General features: G+C 42.9%; 1 protein-coding gene across 3 annotated transcripts; it reads left to right on the top strand.

Annotated features, from left to right (window-relative positions):
• Positions 1 to 1,344: 1,344 nt before the first annotated feature.
• Positions 1,345 to 16,439, top strand: LOC121093446 (beta-1,4-galactosyltransferase galt-1-like). Of its 3 annotated transcripts, XM_040605737.1 has the most exons (3): positions 2,830 to 2,951; positions 6,353 to 7,499; positions 16,171 to 16,439. In XM_040605737.1, exons 2-3 carry the CDS (start codon positions 6,412 to 6,414, stop codon positions 16,400 to 16,402), a joined length of 1,320 nt encoding a protein of 439 aa, XP_040461671.1. In that variant the 5' UTR covers positions 2,830 to 2,951; positions 6,353 to 6,411; the 3' UTR covers positions 16,403 to 16,439. The 3 variants fall into 3 exon arrangements, with proteins under 3 accessions (XP_040461672.1, XP_040461671.1, XP_040461670.1); XM_040605738.1 differs by lacking the exons at positions 2,830 to 2,951; positions 16,171 to 16,439 and adding an exon at positions 1,345 to 1,404 and having other exon boundaries at positions 6,353 to 8,252; XM_040605736.1 differs by lacking the exon at positions 16,171 to 16,439 and having other exon boundaries at positions 2,831 to 2,951; positions 6,353 to 8,252.
• Positions 16,440 to 19,140: the final 2,701 nt, after the last annotated feature.

Raw genomic sequence — 19,140 nt, forward strand, 5'->3', positions numbered from 1 at the left:
TTTCACTGAAGAAACTGGAAGTCAATGGTAAGTATGGAATTTGGAGTCACCTCCACCTATGAGGTGACACAGAACCTTCAGAAAAGGAGAAGAGGACTCCAAGCTTGAGCACAAGCCCTTTGGAAAATTCATAATGCCCAGGGCAAAATGATGCAGCTCTGGTGTCGTGGTACAGTTCTGCGCAAGTAAATGTGAAGTCTTAAAGGTGAAACACTCCTTTTCTAATAATTGTTTGGCTTCTCATGGTGGTTTTTTGTTTGTGTTTCTTTAAGTAACTGCCCTACATGATGAGCATGTATGTCAAGTTCTTGTACTTGGTTAAAAAGTAAGTACCTTTGGAAACATTCTGTCGGGGCCCTGTGGGCATTGATTGCCCTAATGGCCCTGACCAGCCCCATCTGGGATGCCCACACCCCCCTCCATGGGCCCAGGAGCCCACCTAAGCTCAGCTCCAGGCCCTCAGCCCCCACCTGAGCTACGCCGCCTGAGGGGGCCCAGCCCCTCACCGACCCCGCAGACCCTCACCAGCCGGCCGGCTTGGCTTCGGTCCTGCCTCATCCCCACGGACCCGGCCAGCAGCCGCTGCACCTGACCTGTGGGTTGGCTTCCCCGCCTGGCCTCGGGCCTGTCCCATCCCATGGGCTCGCCGGGTGGTCCGGGTGGGGGTGTTGGCCCTGGCCGTGGCCAGCCCCCCTCACCTCGCTCTGGTAGCGAGGGCTGGGCACTGGCTGCAGAGGCCCCCAGCCCACCAGCTGCCCCATCCCCTTGGGTCCCAGCTGCTTCCTGCGTGCGGAGCCCCCAGCCTTTGCAGCTCTGACATGTTCCCTGTGACTGTCTGCCCTGACAAACAGAAGCATCCACACCTGCTCGGAACTCTAGGCCCAGTTTATGCCTTTTCTGAAGGGGAAAAGGATGAGGAGGGAAGCAGAAAAGCGTGTCTCCCCCTAGCAAAAATCTTGAATGCTTCTAGAACTGCACAGTGCTGTGGGAGGTTTTTGCAAGAACAGATGTGCGGGGAGATAGGATGAGAAAAGAGAGGGCTGCTTTTATGTACAGTAAGACAAAACAATGTCGGAATAGTCATAAAAGGTTGCCTAACTATCTGAAACAGCTTATTTAGCAAGAAAAATCACAGTTTGTTTAAATAAAAGGCAATTAGTTGTGTCATAATCAGTTTTACTTAGTATCAAGGTTACTGATGGGTTCCTGATGCTAGCTTTAGTCATCTTGTTTACTGGGTGGGTGGGAGTGTGTATAAAGGTATATTAATGTCATCATTGCATGGAGACTTATTAACTGAAGGGCACAATAACCTAGCAGAAGCAGCCTCACATCAGGCATGAGCAGTGGTGGACAGTTCTTGCTGGTTGTTGTACTCCTAGACACTGTTGAAGAGCTTCTGAGGTAGGAGAAAATTACATATTTCTTCTGTTGATTTATTTTTATTTATTTATTTTCCAGTGACTGTGCTGACACATGATAGCAGAGAAACAAGGAGACATAACAGTAAAAATTGTTGGGGAATTTTTATTGTTCCCCTTGAGGTGAATTAAGCATGTTTGTTAATTATAGAGATTTAATGAACACTGCATTGGACAGAGTCCCACAGCCATCAGCAGTTCTACAAGGAGCCCGCAAAGATGTGACAGAAGCCAGCTCCCCTGCCACACTGGAATGAGCACCCATGCTGTGAGCATCAGCATGGCATCCTCAGCCCATCGAGACCATCCCCCGGTGCCAGTGCTGCTGGCCAAGGGTGGCTTATAAGCGCTCTTGCTCGATCCATCATTACACATTACCTGACAATTGCTGAAGCATTTCCTATCTTACCAGCAAGGGAGTTTTCTCTCTTCGCTGGAGTCATTATGTTTCCTGGTGTACCTGCTCCCAGACAGCTTAAGACAGTTTAACCCCCTCGGCAGTTAGGCCTTCTTGCTCTCCATGCCAGATAGTTTCTTAGTCACAAATTACCATTGCTGAGTAGTTACAATTTGAATTTCCCTTTCAAAATACTTCAGCTGTAATCAAGCCACCCCTGCAATTTCCCTTTCTCCCTCTAAGACAGCTGAAGATATATGTCTTTCCATAGAAATAGAACTAATTTAAAGTAAACATTGCAAGCACAACACTTTTATTAAGAAAAAGGGAATTTTTTCTTTCTAAATAGCTAATAAAGCAGGCAAATCCAGTTTGCTCCCAGAAAATCGACTGTTCTATTCTTCTGCGTGTCTCCCTACCGGTCTACTTCTCCCATTTAAGTTAGTATTTATGTTCGTTATTCATACAACTCCAGCAGCCTGTCAAGTGTTGACTCAGGCTGTATCCACCTACCATTTCAGACACCGGATATAGTAGATTAAATATTGGTATCATTAAATGCTAAGTTTTATTTTCTGGTTTCACAACGGTGCACACAATTGCTCTGTTGATTTTGTGTCATTATACAGTGAAAGAGATAATCTTAAAGGAGGACTAAGCTTACCCAAAAGCTCCTCTGAAAAACACAAGGGTCTCTTTAAGATTAGACTCGTTAAAACACATTTGGTTACAGCTGATCTAATGGGAAGTATTTAAATCCTGATCTAGATAAATCACCAAGAACATACACACAGACACCATAAACAGAGGAAAATTATCATCTACCATTCTCCCAGTTAACAGATACGACTGTCTAGAGGCTGAGGTGGTATAAATATCAATTGAAAAATGTATAATTTAATGAAGTAGAAGTTCTTTATCTGAGAAAGTGACAGAAAGGAACGCAAACTGTTGTGCTGTACAGGAAGCTGCCCAGGTCACGGGATTTCCCTCAGACACTCAAAAGTACTGGTATAATTGTAGAGGAAGCAGATGTTGGGTTACAAGCAAGGCTGCAAGGTCTCTCAGTGGGAGCGTAAGGCAGAACTGGCGCACTGGAAAGCACAAAGTGCTAGACAAAGAGGCTTGAAACGGTGAGTAAGTACGCTACCGTTTGATTCCTCTTATGTTCAGGAGTGCACGATTTTGTGTGTTCTGGTGAAATATGAAGACTGCATATAGCAAGCAGGGACTCCATTATTTCTCTTTATGCAACAACTGAAAAATGCTGAGGCGTTGTCTAACTATGCCGGTCAAAATGAGTGACAGTTATATAAAGCTTCACTAAAACAGTTATTAAAAGCAAGGCTTTTGCTGTGTTGTGTGAATAAGTGTCCTGAACTCTGTTGATAGAACGTACCTTGCAGTAAAACATTGTGTTCCTGTTTCTTCTCTGTACTGCAAGTGGTATTAACCTGAATGGGCAGAGAAGGTCCAGAGTTGCTAACACATTTTAAAACCCTTCTTTTAAAGAGGAGGGATAATTTCTCATTTCAGAGCACACGAAGTATTTTCTTCAGTAACACAGACCATAATGATATAACGCATGGTGGAACAGAGATCATTCGCTTAACATTGGAATGTCATTATTTTGCATGCAGTGAGGCTTTGCCAACATACATCCATTTGAACTAAGGATAATACAATAAGCATCTCTTAATAACATCATGAACTAAGGACAGTACAATAAGCATCTCTTAATAACATTGTGTACAAGCCTTTTTCAGAATGACAGTGGCTATTTCTGGTCAGAAATTATTGTTCTGACAATAGCTGCAATGCTGCATTTTTGTAATGATCCCATCCCAGCCAGAAAAAGAGAAACTTAACATTTTTAGTCACCTTGTTCAGTGGACATCAGCTAATGGCTGCAACCTGTGGACTCCAAATGAGGTGGCGCAAGCTGGAACCCAAAATCATATTTCATATTTGGGAACTGATGCCATCCTTTTCCTGTAAAATTCATGTATCAATTAATCTCCCTTTGAGCAGGTCAAGATGAAACACTGAAATGGTAGAGTAGCAGTCGCTGAAGGTCTCCAGAAACTAAAAAAATATTTGAGGAGAAAACAGTAGGTTATTTAAGCAGACAATATAGATCTCTATGTTTTTTTAGACTTCTTTATGTAAAAGGGACCTATTTGTTTTATTTATTGTCCCTGTCTGTAAAGTTTTACTCACAGCCACCGTTCATGCCCGAGGAAGCCTCTGGTTTCTGATGGGAATGCAAGTTTGCTTTTTTCCAGATCAAGTGGTTAATAATGCTTTTGGCATGCTGATACTCATTGTTATTAGTCTAAAAATAAGCTATTAGGATGAATTTGCATTACCCAAATTGTGTAATGTATGCATACAAAATTTGTGAAGAGAAACTGTATCAAAAGTTTGTTTGTGCATAGTTAAAAGTTGACAACAGATTGATTCACCTAGAAGACGTGCGATGCAAGAGAGCTTTTGAGTGAACTTCCTGCTTTGTGTAACTTCCACGTAAAACTAAGATGGAGACTTCTGTGCAGAGGGGTGTGCAGGAATTGCTCTCTTTTTACATTGGCTAGAAAGTAGTGGTGTTCCAAAAGGAAGAGGGAGTAAATGAGAGTACTTGCCATGAGTGGATTTTAACATTAGGTCTTTATTGCAGGAAGAGACGACTAGTTTCCTAACATTCTTAAATCTTTTAAATGCAATTTTCATGTAAATTTCCCAATCCTAGTTTAACAGGAAGCTTTTAAGGCATGTTACTGCCTGGTGTAAGACTGGCAGTTGAAAATGTATTTCACCAGAACTGTGTAATGATTTTTGCATTTACCATTGGTATAGAAAAGCCAAACCCAAAACCAAGTCCAAACCCCTGGAACCTGTATTTCTGTAAATAAACATGACAGACATTAATGATGAGGAACTTTATTAGTGCTTTCTTTCATCTCACCCTTTAGCAAATTTGCCCTATCCTCCCCAGAAAAGTTTATACCAGGATTCTCAGATTTTCTCTGCCTTCCTCAGTCACTGTGTTGTTCTCATGGGTGGGAAGATTGGACCCATAAACTACTCTACTTTTACAGCCTCGTTAAAGCTCCTGTCCTTGTTACATGCTTTTTGATCATCAGACTTACTCCCATCTCTGAAGAATTCTGTTGATTTTTTCAAAGGGAACACTGACAGCTAAATCCCACCTCCAAAGAAGGGAGAAGAAAAAAAAAAAAAAAAAAGCAATTGTGGATAAGTAACAAGAACTAGAACTTACATGACAATTTGCAGAGAGCAACACAAGATTTTGACTTTAGAGAATGGGTCATTATACAACATTCTTAAAGCTTTTGAGGCCAAAAAGTGAAAAAGAACAGCTGAGCAACATCTTGAATTTACAAATTACAGCAGGCAGTAGTGCTTTCATCGTGGTCTTCAAACCTTGTACTATGAAATCAGAAGAGAGCTGTAACTAAAGTGTCAGTTTTGTGTGTAATTAGAAAGAGGTTGTTACTCAGCTGAGATTGAGTGTATACAAAAGAGGACAGAATATTTAAAAACTGTACAGACAATAGTTTATTGTTCCGATGTGTTGTTGTGACGTGTCACATTATATCGTGCGTGCCCTCATGGCCACTCACAGAATAAAGCAAGGATTGGGTTTGTTTTAATTTGCCTTTCATCTGCTTGATGGTTTAAGGACGTATGAATATCAACCTACGATTGCATACTGAAAACCTTCACTGTATAGTCTGAATTTGGTAACATCCTGGAGAACATGAATTTTCCATGGCAAGGTTACGAAGTTCAGTAGTGCATATGGTCCTAGTGAAGGGTCACAAAATTCACATAAAGTCCTACTGAAATCAACTCCTGATTTAGAACTGAGGTCTGACACTTGACATCTTTAGTGGCAAAAGCAATTTACATTTACAGTAACCTCACCCGCAACAAGGTTGAACAAGGTCATTCTTTTCAAACCTGTTTTCCTAGATAATGTTGAATACCACAGGATCCTACTAGGCTCTGAAAGCATTTCCTTCATGACATGGCAAGCAGGACACTGAGAGACTGTGACAGGATCACTCCTACCCAATACAAAAGAATGCAGTTTGAGTTTGTTAACAGTACCTTTTCTAGAAAGAAGAAGGGAATGGATAACTACAGTTTTAAATGCTTCTCAGAATACCAAAAGATAAAGAATGTGGGTTTTCAGTAACATAAAATTTCTTCCATGCTCCGAAGTGATTCAAATTGCACTCTATTGTCATTAGTATATACCAAAACAGCTGAAAATGTTGTACTGGGCCCAGTCATAGACTGAAATATATAATAAAGTTTGGAATCAGGGGGTGTAAAAGAGTCTCTCAGTTTTTTCCAAACCTCTATGAAAAGTCAGGTTTTCATAATAAAGTTTGAAGAATCAAAACAATAACTATTGTGTTTAACAGAATACAGTTCAATAAATAAGATTATTTCTTTTTGGCAAATCGCTGAAAGTGTGCTTTTTTGTGTGTTTGTTTTGTTTCAGAGAAAGTGAATAGAAGACAGTGTAAAGGTCTGTTAAGTTCCAAATCGTGGAATTCAGCAATGATGCACTGTGGAAAAAAAAATATTTGTGGTGTTACTGCATGTATCCTTATTTTTGCAACCATTTTCATCTCTTCCTGGAAAGATGTTCAGCAACAGAATAACATAACTAGGAAACACTTCCCCCAGGCAACCACTACCAGTCCAGCATATCAGTCTTGTAGAGGAGAACCTGCTCAAAATGTAATAACACCGTTAAAAGATAACAGAACTTTTATTATATCTGCATACTTTGACAACAGAGAAAGCAAAGCCACTCGTGTGATCGGGATTGTTCACCATGCAGAAGTAAAACAACTATACTGCTGGTTCTGCTGTCAGGACGATAGAAAGATGTATGTATCAAAAGCAACAATTGACGTTCACTCGGACAGATTTGGGTTCCCTTACGGTGCAGCAGATATAATTTGTTTGGAACCCGAAGGCTGCGATCCAACACACGTATCAGTTCATCAGTCTCCACATGGAAATATTGACCAGTTGCCAAGGTTTGAAATCAAAAACCGCAAGACTGAGACCTTTTCTGCTGACTTCACTGTATGCATCTCTACCATGTTTGGAAACTACAACAACGTCTTGCAGTTTATACAGAGTATGGAAATGTACAAGATTCTTGGGGTACAGAAGGTGGTGATCTATAAGAACAACTGTAGCCATCTGATGGAGAAAGTCCTGAAGTTTTATATGGAAGAAGGAACTGTAGAGATAATTCCCTGGCCCATAAACTCACACCTCAAGGTTTCTTCAAAATGGCTCTTCATGCAAGATGGAACACACATTGGCTACTATGGGCAAATCACAGCCCTCAATGACTGTATATACCGTAACATGCGGAGGAGCCGATTTGTACTTCTTAATGACGCTGATGAAATAATTCTTCCCCTTAAGCACTCAGACTGGAAAACGATGATGAGCAGCCTTCAGCAGCAAAACCCGAGGGCTGGCGTTTTCCTCTTTGAGAACCACATCTTTCCAGAAACCGTGTCTACTCACATGTTCAACATTTCATCCTGGAATACTGTTCCAGGTGTTAACATATTACAGCATGTTCACAGAGAGCCTGACAGGAAAAACGTTTTTAATCCCAGGAAAATGATAATTGATCCACGAAAGGTGATTCAGACTTCAGTCCACTCTGTCCTACGTGCTTATGCAGACAGTGTGTATGTTCCCATGGATGTTGCCCTCATTTATCACTGCCGGGTGCCCCTTCAGGGACACCTTCCCAGAGAAGCCCTTATCAGGGATACAACACTGTGGAGATATAACTCATCGTTAATCACAAACGTTAACAAGGTGCTGTATCAGACCGTACTGTAAGCTCAGAAGCGCAACCTTGGTTGTAAGGAGGGAAAGTGGAGAGCTACCCGTACTGTGGGCAGGCAGAGGACAGATTGTAAGATCCTATTAAAATCACTTTCACATGAAGCTTACATCTTACAGAGGCTTGGGAGAACAGCCCTTTTGTGTACTGTGCAAAGGTGAACGCATCTGACTTGGGAACTGAATCAAGGTATCCAGGAAAGAGATTTTCAAAACTGAAAAAATGTATTTGATCCAAAAAGGGTGGTTGAGGCGTCATACCACTATTTCCTAGAGATGTTTGCACACCGTTGGGAGAAGCCTGATGATGTTGTTGTCTCCACAGGAAATTGGTGTCACATACCTCTTACTAGAGATATATCCCTTTGGAGGAGGTATCTTACACATCTGTGGCACTGAAAGTTGACTGTGTTGTGTGTGCTACAATTGTAAGTGCACTAACGACATTTAGAGGTGTTGCAATAGGCATGTACTGCTGTGCTGTCCCCAACAATAAATGCACTGTATATTTAAAATCATCTGTTATTCACAGGAGTGACGGTCTGTGATGTGTGGCTTTCACCACTAGAAAAAATCCCAGGACAGAACTCACATGAATGCCAACATTACATGTTGGGGTAGCAATGACTGGGGTAGCAGCTGCTACCTCCAAGAAGTGTTTTTGTGAACAACTGAATTTTATCATTACCTAATTATCAGATTCCCCTTTACATTTGTCTTCTAATCGATTTGCATTTTGAAGACAATGGCTTGCTTGTGTTTCTCCATTTTACACAAGCTAATTAGACGAACCGACAGTTAAATGCTGGGGTCGGGCCCTGAGCCCCGTTTCGGCGCGGCTGGGCCGGGAGCAGCGCTACCGCCGCCCTGCTCCCTCCGGGCCGCCTGCGGGGCGCGGGCTGCGCACCCCCCGGGCCCGCCCCCCCCGTACAAACGCCTCCGGGGAACCCGCGACGGCGGCGGGCACTGGGGGGGGGCGGGAAGGGGTGCGGCTTGCCGCTGGCTCGCCGGGAAGCTCCCGGGGCCGCGCTCCGCCCGGGGACCCCGGCAAGCCGCCGGTACCGGTAGCGACCCGCCGGGGCGACCCCAGAGTTGGGCCCGCGGGGGGACGGCGGCGGGCGCGGGGGGCCCTCCGGACGCGCGGCCCGGGCGGGGCCCGCGGGGTCTCCCCTCGCTCTCCTGCCCGCAGCCGCAGGTGCCCGGCCGAGCGGCCCCGCCCCGCGGCAGCTGGTGCCGGGGTGGGAGCGGCGCGGCGGGACGGGCGGCCCCGGCCCGGCAGCTGGCTCTGACTGGGCGCCGGCGCTGCGGCTGCTGCGCGGGGCCCGCACCCGGCGTCCCCAGCGGAGGGGGCTCGGCGAGGCCGGATTCGTTTCCACCCAAGGGATGGCAAAGGCGGTGGCGGGCAGCTGTGGCGCTGTTTGCCGGTGCTAACCGTCTAACGGTAAATTAAAACACTTTTTTTTGAAGTCTCCGTCTGAATACGCTGCGAGCCTGGAGCGTGATTTTGGACGGAAAGGCCGCGCAGCCCCTCCGGGCGCACGCCAGACCCGGCCGGCAGCTCCGTACCCGCGGGGGCGAGTTCGGTGTCGCGACAGAGAGACGCTCGTGGGCTGAGCCAGGCAGCCGGAGAGGTAAGTCAAAGCGACATAAGGGATCTATCCGCCGCTCCCCGCAGCAGGGGCGGTTCCGTCACGTCCAGGACGGCAGGGCTGCCTCACGCGCCGCGCCGACCTGCCGAGACAAACGCCGTACCGCCGCGTGCCCCTGCGTGGGCCCAGCTGTGGCCGCAGCCGGGCCCCGCCCCCGCGGCCTGCCCCGCCCCCGCGGCCTGCCCCGCCCCTCGTACCCCCGGCCCGGGGAGGTGGGTGCGGCGCGGGGGGGCCCGGCCGCTCGGTGGGCGCCCAGCCAGTGTCGCGGGCGCCGCTGTGGTCACCAGCCCGGAGCGCAGCGCGCTGCGAGCTCTCGCGGCGGGACGAACCGTGTCCCAGCTGAGGAGGTTCAGTGCGCGAGGCCGGCAGCGGGAAGGGCAGTATTTTCAGTGTCGCCAGGGGATTGTTACTTGGCCTGATGGACCCGTTTTCAAAGCACGCGAGGTCCGGTTGTTGGCAGTAGTAGTTCTGCTGAGGGATGTATGTGCGCTGTAGGAGGTGTGTGCATACAGGGGAGCGCTGCCAGGCCCTGTGCCCTGGGGTCGTCAGGAGGTGTTGGGCCAGCACACTGGCCTGGTGGGTGGTTAGAATAGAAACGGCCAGCTTAATTTTTTTTTAGAGCAATATTTTATGAATAATGGAATAATACTGCCCTCAGTTTAATCCTTCAAACAATACATGTTGGTGGACTTTGGACCGTATAGAGAGGAAGGACAACAGTGTTTCAGACAGTCTTTCTGAAAGAGATAAGATATCAGAAGATTAGCAACAGACAATCTAGATAAAGATGGTAAATAACTGTTAGTCTTACAAATTTTTGTTTTTGTTTATGCACCAGTGGTGTATGTTGTCACTTCTGGGGAAAACCATAAAGCAGATGGCAGAGTATAACTTTTTCCAAAAATAATGATTTAATAATGCTCTTTGTAGTTAGACCCTGGATAAACCAAGGATTAGACTCTTTATTGTCCTGTGCAACTGAATATTAATGACTGAAACTTCGCAGTCACCTCTGCCAGTTGCTCCTTGTCCTCACCCTGGGTTGGGAGATGAAGTGGTAAGCTGAGAGTTACCAGAATTAAACTCAGTCTAGACATTGCGAAGATACTGAAATGGGTGGCATAAAAGGCCTTCAGCTGTCTCAATGCAAATAAAACAAACTGCAAAGGAAGGCCACAATGCAGAGAACACATGGAGGAGATTAATAATGACCTAGGAGTGGCTGTTGAACTAAATTAGCACTTTGTTCCACCTTTTATTAAGGACAATGCTAGTTGTGGAGGGTTAAAGAAAGGTGACAGAAAAGACAGTCTGAAAATAGAAGTTGTACAGCAAAAGTAAAAACAACATTCCAGTTGGAAGGTGATACTGAATAGTTTCCATTCCAAAATTCTAAGAAGACAGAAGCTATTGATAGCGGGTGTTTCATAAATGTGTCATGGGTGTAGTGGTACCATGTGGCAAGAGAAAGCATGAGCAGTTCCTTGGTTTAGGAAGGGGATAAGTGTATGCAAGTTTGTAAATGCAATCTTGGTCACGTACAAGGTTTTAGAGTAGATTTTTAGAAGGGCTGTGACGAAAGGAGAAATGTGATTAGTTTGAGCAACCTGGTCTAGTGAAAGATGTCCCTGCCCACAGCAGAGGGGTTGGAACTAGATGATCTTTAAAGGTCCTGCCCAACCCAAACCAGTCAGTGATTCTGTGATTCTAACTGGGACAAGTGCTCTTTATTGTGCAACTGCAGTTGGCTGAGAGATTGAGTAGGTGCATTAATCTTCGGCTGATGACAGCTCAGATGTATCTCTGCAATGTGATGCATCTGCAAACAATGTAATCCTGGCATATGTTAAGAAAGAATATTTCCATCAGTGATGAGGGCTTGTCACTGTCATGTACAAATGGACAAGGAACAGAAATTTCTCATCTCCTGTGCTAGAGATTAACTGAAACTGGGCCAGCTGCACAGGAGCAACCGGTCAAGGAACGAGTGTTTCTTATGAGAGAGTATTAGAACAGCCTGTCTTGTTTAATAAAAAAGCAGCAAATGGGAAGACTAGGCGGTGTGACTGCAGTCCATAAATGCAATAGGGTGGAAGAAGGGCTCTTTTGCTATTAAGGGGAATACTGACAAATAACAAACTGGCACAAAGTAGCCATTGATACTGTTAGCTAAATTTAGTACTAAAGCAAATCTGCATAGTGTTCTATCTGGATAGTAATTGGAATTAAAAGACACAAAACTAGAATGAATTATTGTTATCATAAAATAAACTTTTTAAGTATGCTGGAAGCATGGTTTTTGAAGTCAAAATTGGCCAAGTACACTCTATACAAATGTAATGTTCCTAATTAACCTGACTATATATTTTCTGACTACATACCTGTGCAGTTAATTTCAGAGGATCAAAAGTCATGAGTCACATGTTGGGAAAACCATGAATTTAACTCCTTAATAATGACATATTTATTTAAGATTCTGTGTTCTGGTGTGCCTTGAGTTCTGTATTTTGCTCTTTTTCTCTGCTTCTAGAACCTGCTGTTGTTTCAGATCTCTCTCACAGTTCCTCATCAGAATTTGTATTTACCTATTTTAATTAAGTCTATAGTATGTTACTGAAAAAATTTATTGCTCAAGAAATACAGATATATAGGATGTTTTTCTAGTTCTCTTTAAGTATGTGCATGAACTGCAGTTGTATCAACATGCAGGATTAATTTCCAGAAGGATGCTTAAGCAGCCTTAAAAAAATCACCCAAGCACCTAGGTTTCATTTGCTTCAACTCCACACTCAAGTTTGTCATTTAAATTAAGTTCTTGGGAGGCAACTGTATGCTTTGCACAAGACAAGGAAAACTTGTTTTTCTGGTAGGTGTGGCTGCTGCTACGTCATTAAAGAACACTAACCACAGGAAATAAAATGTGTCAGCAAGTGCCTTAGGTATTGTACTAGCATTTTTTTCCTCAGTATTGTTCTATACTGAACAATTTGTGCAATTAAATATTAATCTTAAAATACTTAAGTTTTTACCTGCTTAGAATACACAATTTGTAGGTTATACCTTAGCAAAAATAAATGGAGGACTGAACAGAACTTCACTCAGCTATCTGCTTTAAAAGGTACTTTTTGCTTTCTGATGTTTACTGTTCAAAACACTGTTGAAGTATTTTTTTTTTAATGTTCATTACTTATAGCAAGCAAAAGCAGAAGAAATAACAGGTAATAAATTAATTTTATTATTTAATGATGACATTTTGATTTTTCATCAGTAAAAAAAATAGTTATTCTAGAAGGCCAAACAATAATTTAAGTCATAAATAGGCAAGACCAAGGAAAAAATGTTAAATATGATCTGCTCTGTGTTGTAAGAATGCTAAAATATATAGCAACCTGGGAATAAGAATGCCCAGGGGAAACTTTTTGCCTGATTTTTGAATGTTTAATAAAAAGACTTAGAAAATGTGAGGTTTTCTCAGTCACAAATCTCCCAGCAGAAGGTTGTACGACAGTAGCAGGCTCTTACCACATATCTGCAGTTCTGCTCTAAAGGCTTCTGAGGGGGGATTGATTCTCCAGGTCAGAGATGAGGAGCCAGCGCTGGCTGCTGCTGCTGCTCTGCTTTGTGCCTACTGTGCTCTAGGGGAGATTCCTGGCCCTGTGACTCTTCTGGCCTGAAAGCACTTTCTTGGTGGCTAGGAAAGGCTGCTATAAATCATCAGCCTTGGCAAATGGGGCGTTTTAAGGGGTGTGTTGTGACCATCTTTCTCCTTACTTTGCTTTTTCAGGAGAGAGCAGTCGTGAAAATGTTGCACATTATTCTGAAGGTGTGGACAGTTACTTTTTGCTTAAATTCTGTTGAGATTCAGAAGCTGGATTTTACTGGTTGTAAAATGCTGTATTTAAGCACAAAACCAGACCCTAGCAGAATTTTTCAAGCCAAACAGTGAAGTTGTCAGTGATTTTAGGAACTTCCAAAGCTGTGAAGCTGCTGAGTATGATATCTGGCTCAAAACTATAGATTTAGGTTCGTTCTGGTTTTGTATCTTGCTTACTTTTCTTTGAAAATGCTAGTTTTCTGTTCCATCACAAAACAGTATCAAGATAGAGGCTTTCAAAATAGCTTTACACAATGTGTGAAATCTGGGGGGAAAAGCATGAAATACGAGGTTTAATTATTATCTTAGAATAGACTGAGTAATATGCTTTGGAAAAAGTAGTTAGATATTTAGCTTGTGCATACTCTCTGAACATACTTAGCTTAATAAGTACTTAAGCAAGTGATTTTATTAAGTCTTGAGAAGTAAGTGAAAGGACAAGAAATATGAGAATTTTCCAGTTTCTGCTGCAGCTGTCACATTGCTACCTGTTTTAGCTACAAAATATAGAAATCTGGGTCTTTTAATGATACGATTTTTTTTTTCTCAGCAGCTGACTTTATGCAGCTATGACATGCCTACTAGAAACATTTTCTTCATCTTGTTCAATAGAACCAGTTTATTCTATCTTGACATTTTACCCCATGCTTCTTGCTGGCAGTCGGGGATACTGTCTTCTGCCAGTCCAATTCTCTAATATAACGTGAATTTGATTAATCTGGGGCACTCTTCTTCCAAGAATCTCTGTGGTACAAGCAGTCCTTTGAAGAAACTTGCTGTCACCTTACTGTTTTATGGATCGTATCTGGATGCCTAAAGATGAATTTGTAAAGGAAACTAATCTGAGCTCTACTTGCAGAAATTATGGCTCTAGAGTGCCATGAGCCAGGCGTTGGCACTGGCTGGCACATGAGTGCTGCTGAAGAATTTGACCATCCAGGTGCTTGGGGATGCCTGCCTGTTCCTGCAGCAGCAAGAGTTTAGGATCTGGCCCCAAAATCATGCCAGGGCCTGAGCCAGCATTAATGCCATGTGAGGGGGGCCCAGGTCTCCGTGAAGCGTAGTACAAGGCAACCTTCCCTGCAAGCCCTGCCTCGTACAGTGCTAAGGAGGGCAGAACTGGTAACTGAGAATGAGTTTTATACCCACATAGGTTTCACCTGTCTTCTGAGTTTTATCAGTTGACCTTCCTCTGTGTGTATTTTGTCATCTGTTGTGAATTGCAAATTAGGGAATTGATACATCAGCAATTGTATCTAGACCATCATCTGCAATCCCCAATTGCCACGTTTTTTATGAAGCTGATTAATTCTGTATACATTTAATTTGTATATCTGCCCCTAACTTGCCTGTGAGAAGTCTGGTTGAGGGTTTTATTTGTGTATAATTTACATAAACACTGTGTAGAAGAAAAAACCCCCAGCTTTTGTTTTGCTTTAAAAATTACTGCCCGATTATTTCATTGGATATACTAAAGTTTGGATTATAGAAAATCATGAATAATGGCTCCTTGTCTCCTATATATAAACCTCTGTCATATTCTTTCACAGAACCTTCCATGTACAGAAACTTCCACACACCTGACATAGAGGCATTGAGAATGTCACATACAGTATTGTCAATTCAATTAAAGGTGTGTTTTGTAATCTATTTTTTTATGAAAACACAGTACCTGTGTCTCTGATTATGTAGTGCACGATGAGAGATCTGTGCCCCATCTTGTTTGAGAAATTCTTGAGCAACAAACATGAGTAATATTGTCTCATACTACATATTTTCTTTTCTGCAGATGTGGCAGCATGAAGTGCAAGGAAAAAGAAATCTGCATCCACATTCAGATACATTCAAAATGTTGTGTGGTGGGAAAAAACCTTATTTTGCTATTGCTGTGTGCATTGTTACTTTAACTTCAATGGTCACACTTTCTTACCTTAGGTTACAGAGACTTTCTTACCTGCCAAAAATAATTCAAGAAGGTAGCAGATGTAGAGGGAGAATTACCTATAGCACAATAACACCATTAAAAGATAACAGAACTTTTATTATATCTGCATACTTTGACAACAGAGAAAGCAAAGCCACTCGTGTGATCGGGATTGTTCACCATGCAGAAGTAAAACAACTATACTGCTGGTTCTGCTGTCAGGACGATAGAAAGATGTATGTATCAAAAGCAACAATTGACGTTCACTCGGACAGATTTGGGTTCCCTTACGGTGCAGCAGATATAATTTGTTTGGAACCCAAAGGCTGCGATCCAACACACGTATCAGTTCATCAGTCTCCACATGGAAATATTGACCAGTTGCCAAGGTTTGAAATCAAAAACCGCAAGACTGAGACCTTTTCTGCTGACTTCACTGTATGCATCTCTACCATGTTTGGAAACTACAACAACGTCTTGCAGTTTATACAGAGTATGGAAATGTACAAGATTCTTGGGGTACAGAAGGTGGTGATCTATAAGAACAACTGTAGCCATCTGATGGAGAAAGTCCTGAAGTTTTATATGGAAGAAGGAACTGTAGAGATAATTCCCTGGCCCATAAACTCACACCTCAAGGTTTCTTCAGAATGGCTCTTCATGCAAGATGGAACACACATTGGCTACTATGGGCAAATCACAGCCCTCAATGACTGTATATACCGTAACATGCGGAGGAGCCGATTTGTACTTCTTAATGACGCTGATGAAATAATTCTTCCCCTTAAGCACTCAGACTGGAAAACGATGATGAGCAGCCTTCAGCAGCAAAACCCGAGGGCTGGCGTTTTCCTCTTTGAGAACCACATCTTTCCAGAAACCGTGTCTACTCACATGTTCAACATTTCATCCTGGAATACTGTTCCAGGTGTTAACATATTACAGCATGTTCACAGAGAGCCTGACAGGCAAGATGTAATCAATCCCAGGAAAATGATAATTGATCCACGAAAGGTGATTCAGACTTCAGTCCACTCTGTCCTACGTGCTTATGCAGACAGTGTGTATGTTCCCATGGATGTTGCCCTCATTTATCACTGCCGGGTGCCCCTTCAGGGACACCTTCCCAGAGAAGCCCTTATCAGGGATACAACACTGTGGAGATATAACTCATCGTTAATCACAAACGTTAACAAGGTGCTGTATCAGACCGTACTGTAAGCTCAGAAGCGCAACCTTGGTTGTAAGGAGGGAAAGTGGGAGAGCTACCCATACTGTAGGCAGGCAGAGGACAGATTGTAAGATCCTATTAAAATCACTTTCACATGAAGCTTACGTCTTACAGAGGCTTGGGAGAACAGCCCTTTTGTGTACTGTGCAAAGGTGAACGCATCTGACTTGTGAATAGAGACATTGTACCTTGTAAGAGTCCACAGTGATCGAGTGCTAGTTCAGAGTCGGGTTCCTCAGGGAAAGTCTCTACTGTAGCTTTGTTAGGTGTGAGAGCTGAGGCATAGTGAGAAGATTGCTCATTTATAGCCTGTAACTATGGAAGGGCATTATTCAAGGCCTAGGAGGTGACCATATAGAAATTAGAAAGTTAATTTAATGATTTCTACCTTTCTCTCTTTTTCTTTTCACATCTTCGCATATGTTTTAGCTAGTACAATGAACCTGTGAATTACCTGAAGAAGGAATGAATTGATTTTTGATTATTTGGATCTCTGAATCACTTGGTGGACAAAAAAGTACAGCTGTGCTTAGTAATGCTCATTAAAAGGTGGCTTGGGACAGCGTTTCCCAGATGAAGACCTGCATTGGCATTCACCCTGTAACTCGTTAGAATCACAGAAGCAAGATAAGAAAACAGCAGTTGTAGCGCTGGAACTGCCACTTTTTAGAGGTATTTCTTCTTATGGGAAACGGGAATCTGTAGCAGAGCCATAAGTTATTTAATAATAACCAAGCATCAATGCAGATGGTATTACTTCTTCTGGAAAATGTAAAATGAGTTTGTTTTCAATTAAAAATCAATAAATCAATATTTCTTAACTGAGTCAAATAATGCAAAAGGCTATCCACAGTTTTCAACCTACGTGCAAAAAATACAACTACAGTCAGTTTTAAAGGTAATGTTGCTTAATTGTTGAAGTTTGTATGTCACTGTACTGGTACTAAATTTGTGCCAAGTTGAGTAAAAGGTAAACAAATACATTGTGAAAATAATCGAGCAGAATCTACCAGATTCAATAGCAAAAAAAAGGAACCCCTTATCTTCTTGGAAATAGCGTTTGTTAAAGTGGTGATGTATTGTAAGGGTAAACATAGCTGCTGGGGTGCTGATCCAAATGACTATTTAGCAGGGGTTGTGAGACTTGTAAATTTGAGAAGGGTGAGCCTTCTTGTTACCCGCAGCTGTTCTGAATTACTTAAGTGGTAAGTGCTGAGTTATGTTGGAAAGCTTTAAAATGGAGGCAAGGGCTACAGACTGATGTTAAAGAAAAGGAGGCTGTTGTGAACTGAAAAGGTTGTTTCCAGATGGAAAGATGGAGGTATGAACAGCAACTTATGATGTGTAATAGCTTTTTTTTTTTTTTTTTTTTTTCTGGGGCCATGAAGCCTCATAACAAACTGTTTCTTCATTCACAAAGCTTAGGCATTAGGTGGATTTTAGTCCTTTAGTAATGGGTAAGTTGAATTATGTTGCTGCTTTATGTAGGTTTAAGGGTACGGCAGCTGCATCTCATCCAACCTCTACCTAAAAATAATACCAAGTAGTTTGTAACTTCTGCTGAAGGGTCAGATGGGAAGCAAAGTAAATGAAGTATTTGCTCACTGTAGCTTCACAATTTTGGTCATATTTTTTTCTGTTTGCTAAGCCCCCAAAGCTATGTGCAGTGTACTGATGTGGTAATGTATTGGACCCTTCCTATGAAGGGATGTCCAGGGGCAGTGATAGTCTGATAATTTGGTCTGTGGCAGAGAAGTGTGTGTGAGGGCAGGTGTGCTTTTTTTTTTTTTTTTAAATTTCTACACCAGTGTTATGTTTTCATTCCTTCATCTGTTTTGTGGTGGCACATACCTGTGCCCTTAAGAAGCACCATCATTAGCAGATTATTATCATTAGCTAGCATATGTCCAGGTGGAACTTCTACTTGGAAGTCTTCAAGAGACAATCTGGAAATAAGTGTTTGCTAATTGTGTTTATAATAATCATCAGCTGCTATTGTAACAGGCTAAAACTTCATTCAACTAAAACTAAAAGGGTAGAAGAGCAGTGTAGCGTGTATTGCATACTTATCATGCTTTTCTGCTTGCATACTCTGGGACAATGCAGAAAAGGAGAATTTTGAGTTCCTAATTTTGAAAAATTTTCTGCAACTTGTAAAATACATGTGGCAGGCTCCCTTTCCAGCTGCAACTTCGTGGCTGTTAACAAACTGCTATTTGCTTTACAGTGGCAGCAGCATCTCCCAAGGTCTGTATCAATAAATTGACAGCTGTATTAACATCGGCGGTGCCTGCCGCAGTGACGGTCTTGCTTGGCTAGAGGTCCGTTTAGAATTGTAGACCTGTGTAGTTTAAAAGGTGCAGCTGAAGTCCAGCTCCCAGCTCAAAGCAGGGTGAGGTAGCATGGTTTGGTCAACACTTGTCTAGGTGAGCTGGATACACAATCTCTCTGGGCAGCCTGTTCCAGTCTTAAACTACCCTCACAGTGAAGAACTAGTCGGAATTTCTCATATTGCAGTTTGTGACCACTGGCCTGCTGCATGATGCCGAGACGAGCCTGACTTTGTCTTCTCTATACCTTCATATTGGGTAGCTGGAGACAGTAGCAGTGCCTCCTTACCCCATGCCCACTCCACCTTCCCTTCCCATCCCCCACCATTCTCTCTGGAAGGCTGAACTCTGCTCTCGCAATTTCTCAGACATCTTGAGTTCCACCTCTCTGTGGCCTC

Source organism: Falco naumanni, chromosome 9, assembly GCF_017639655.2.
Source record: "Falco naumanni isolate bFalNau1 chromosome 9, bFalNau1.pat, whole genome shotgun sequence".
NCBI lineage: Eukaryota > Metazoa > Chordata > Aves > Falconiformes > Falconidae > Falco > Falco naumanni.

Bases quoted from the DNA above. Each gene is read 5' to 3' on its own strand.
- LOC121093446 (XM_040605738.1), top strand. From the start codon at position 6,412: ATGATGCACTGTGGAAAAAAAAATATTTGTGGTGTTACTGCATGTATC.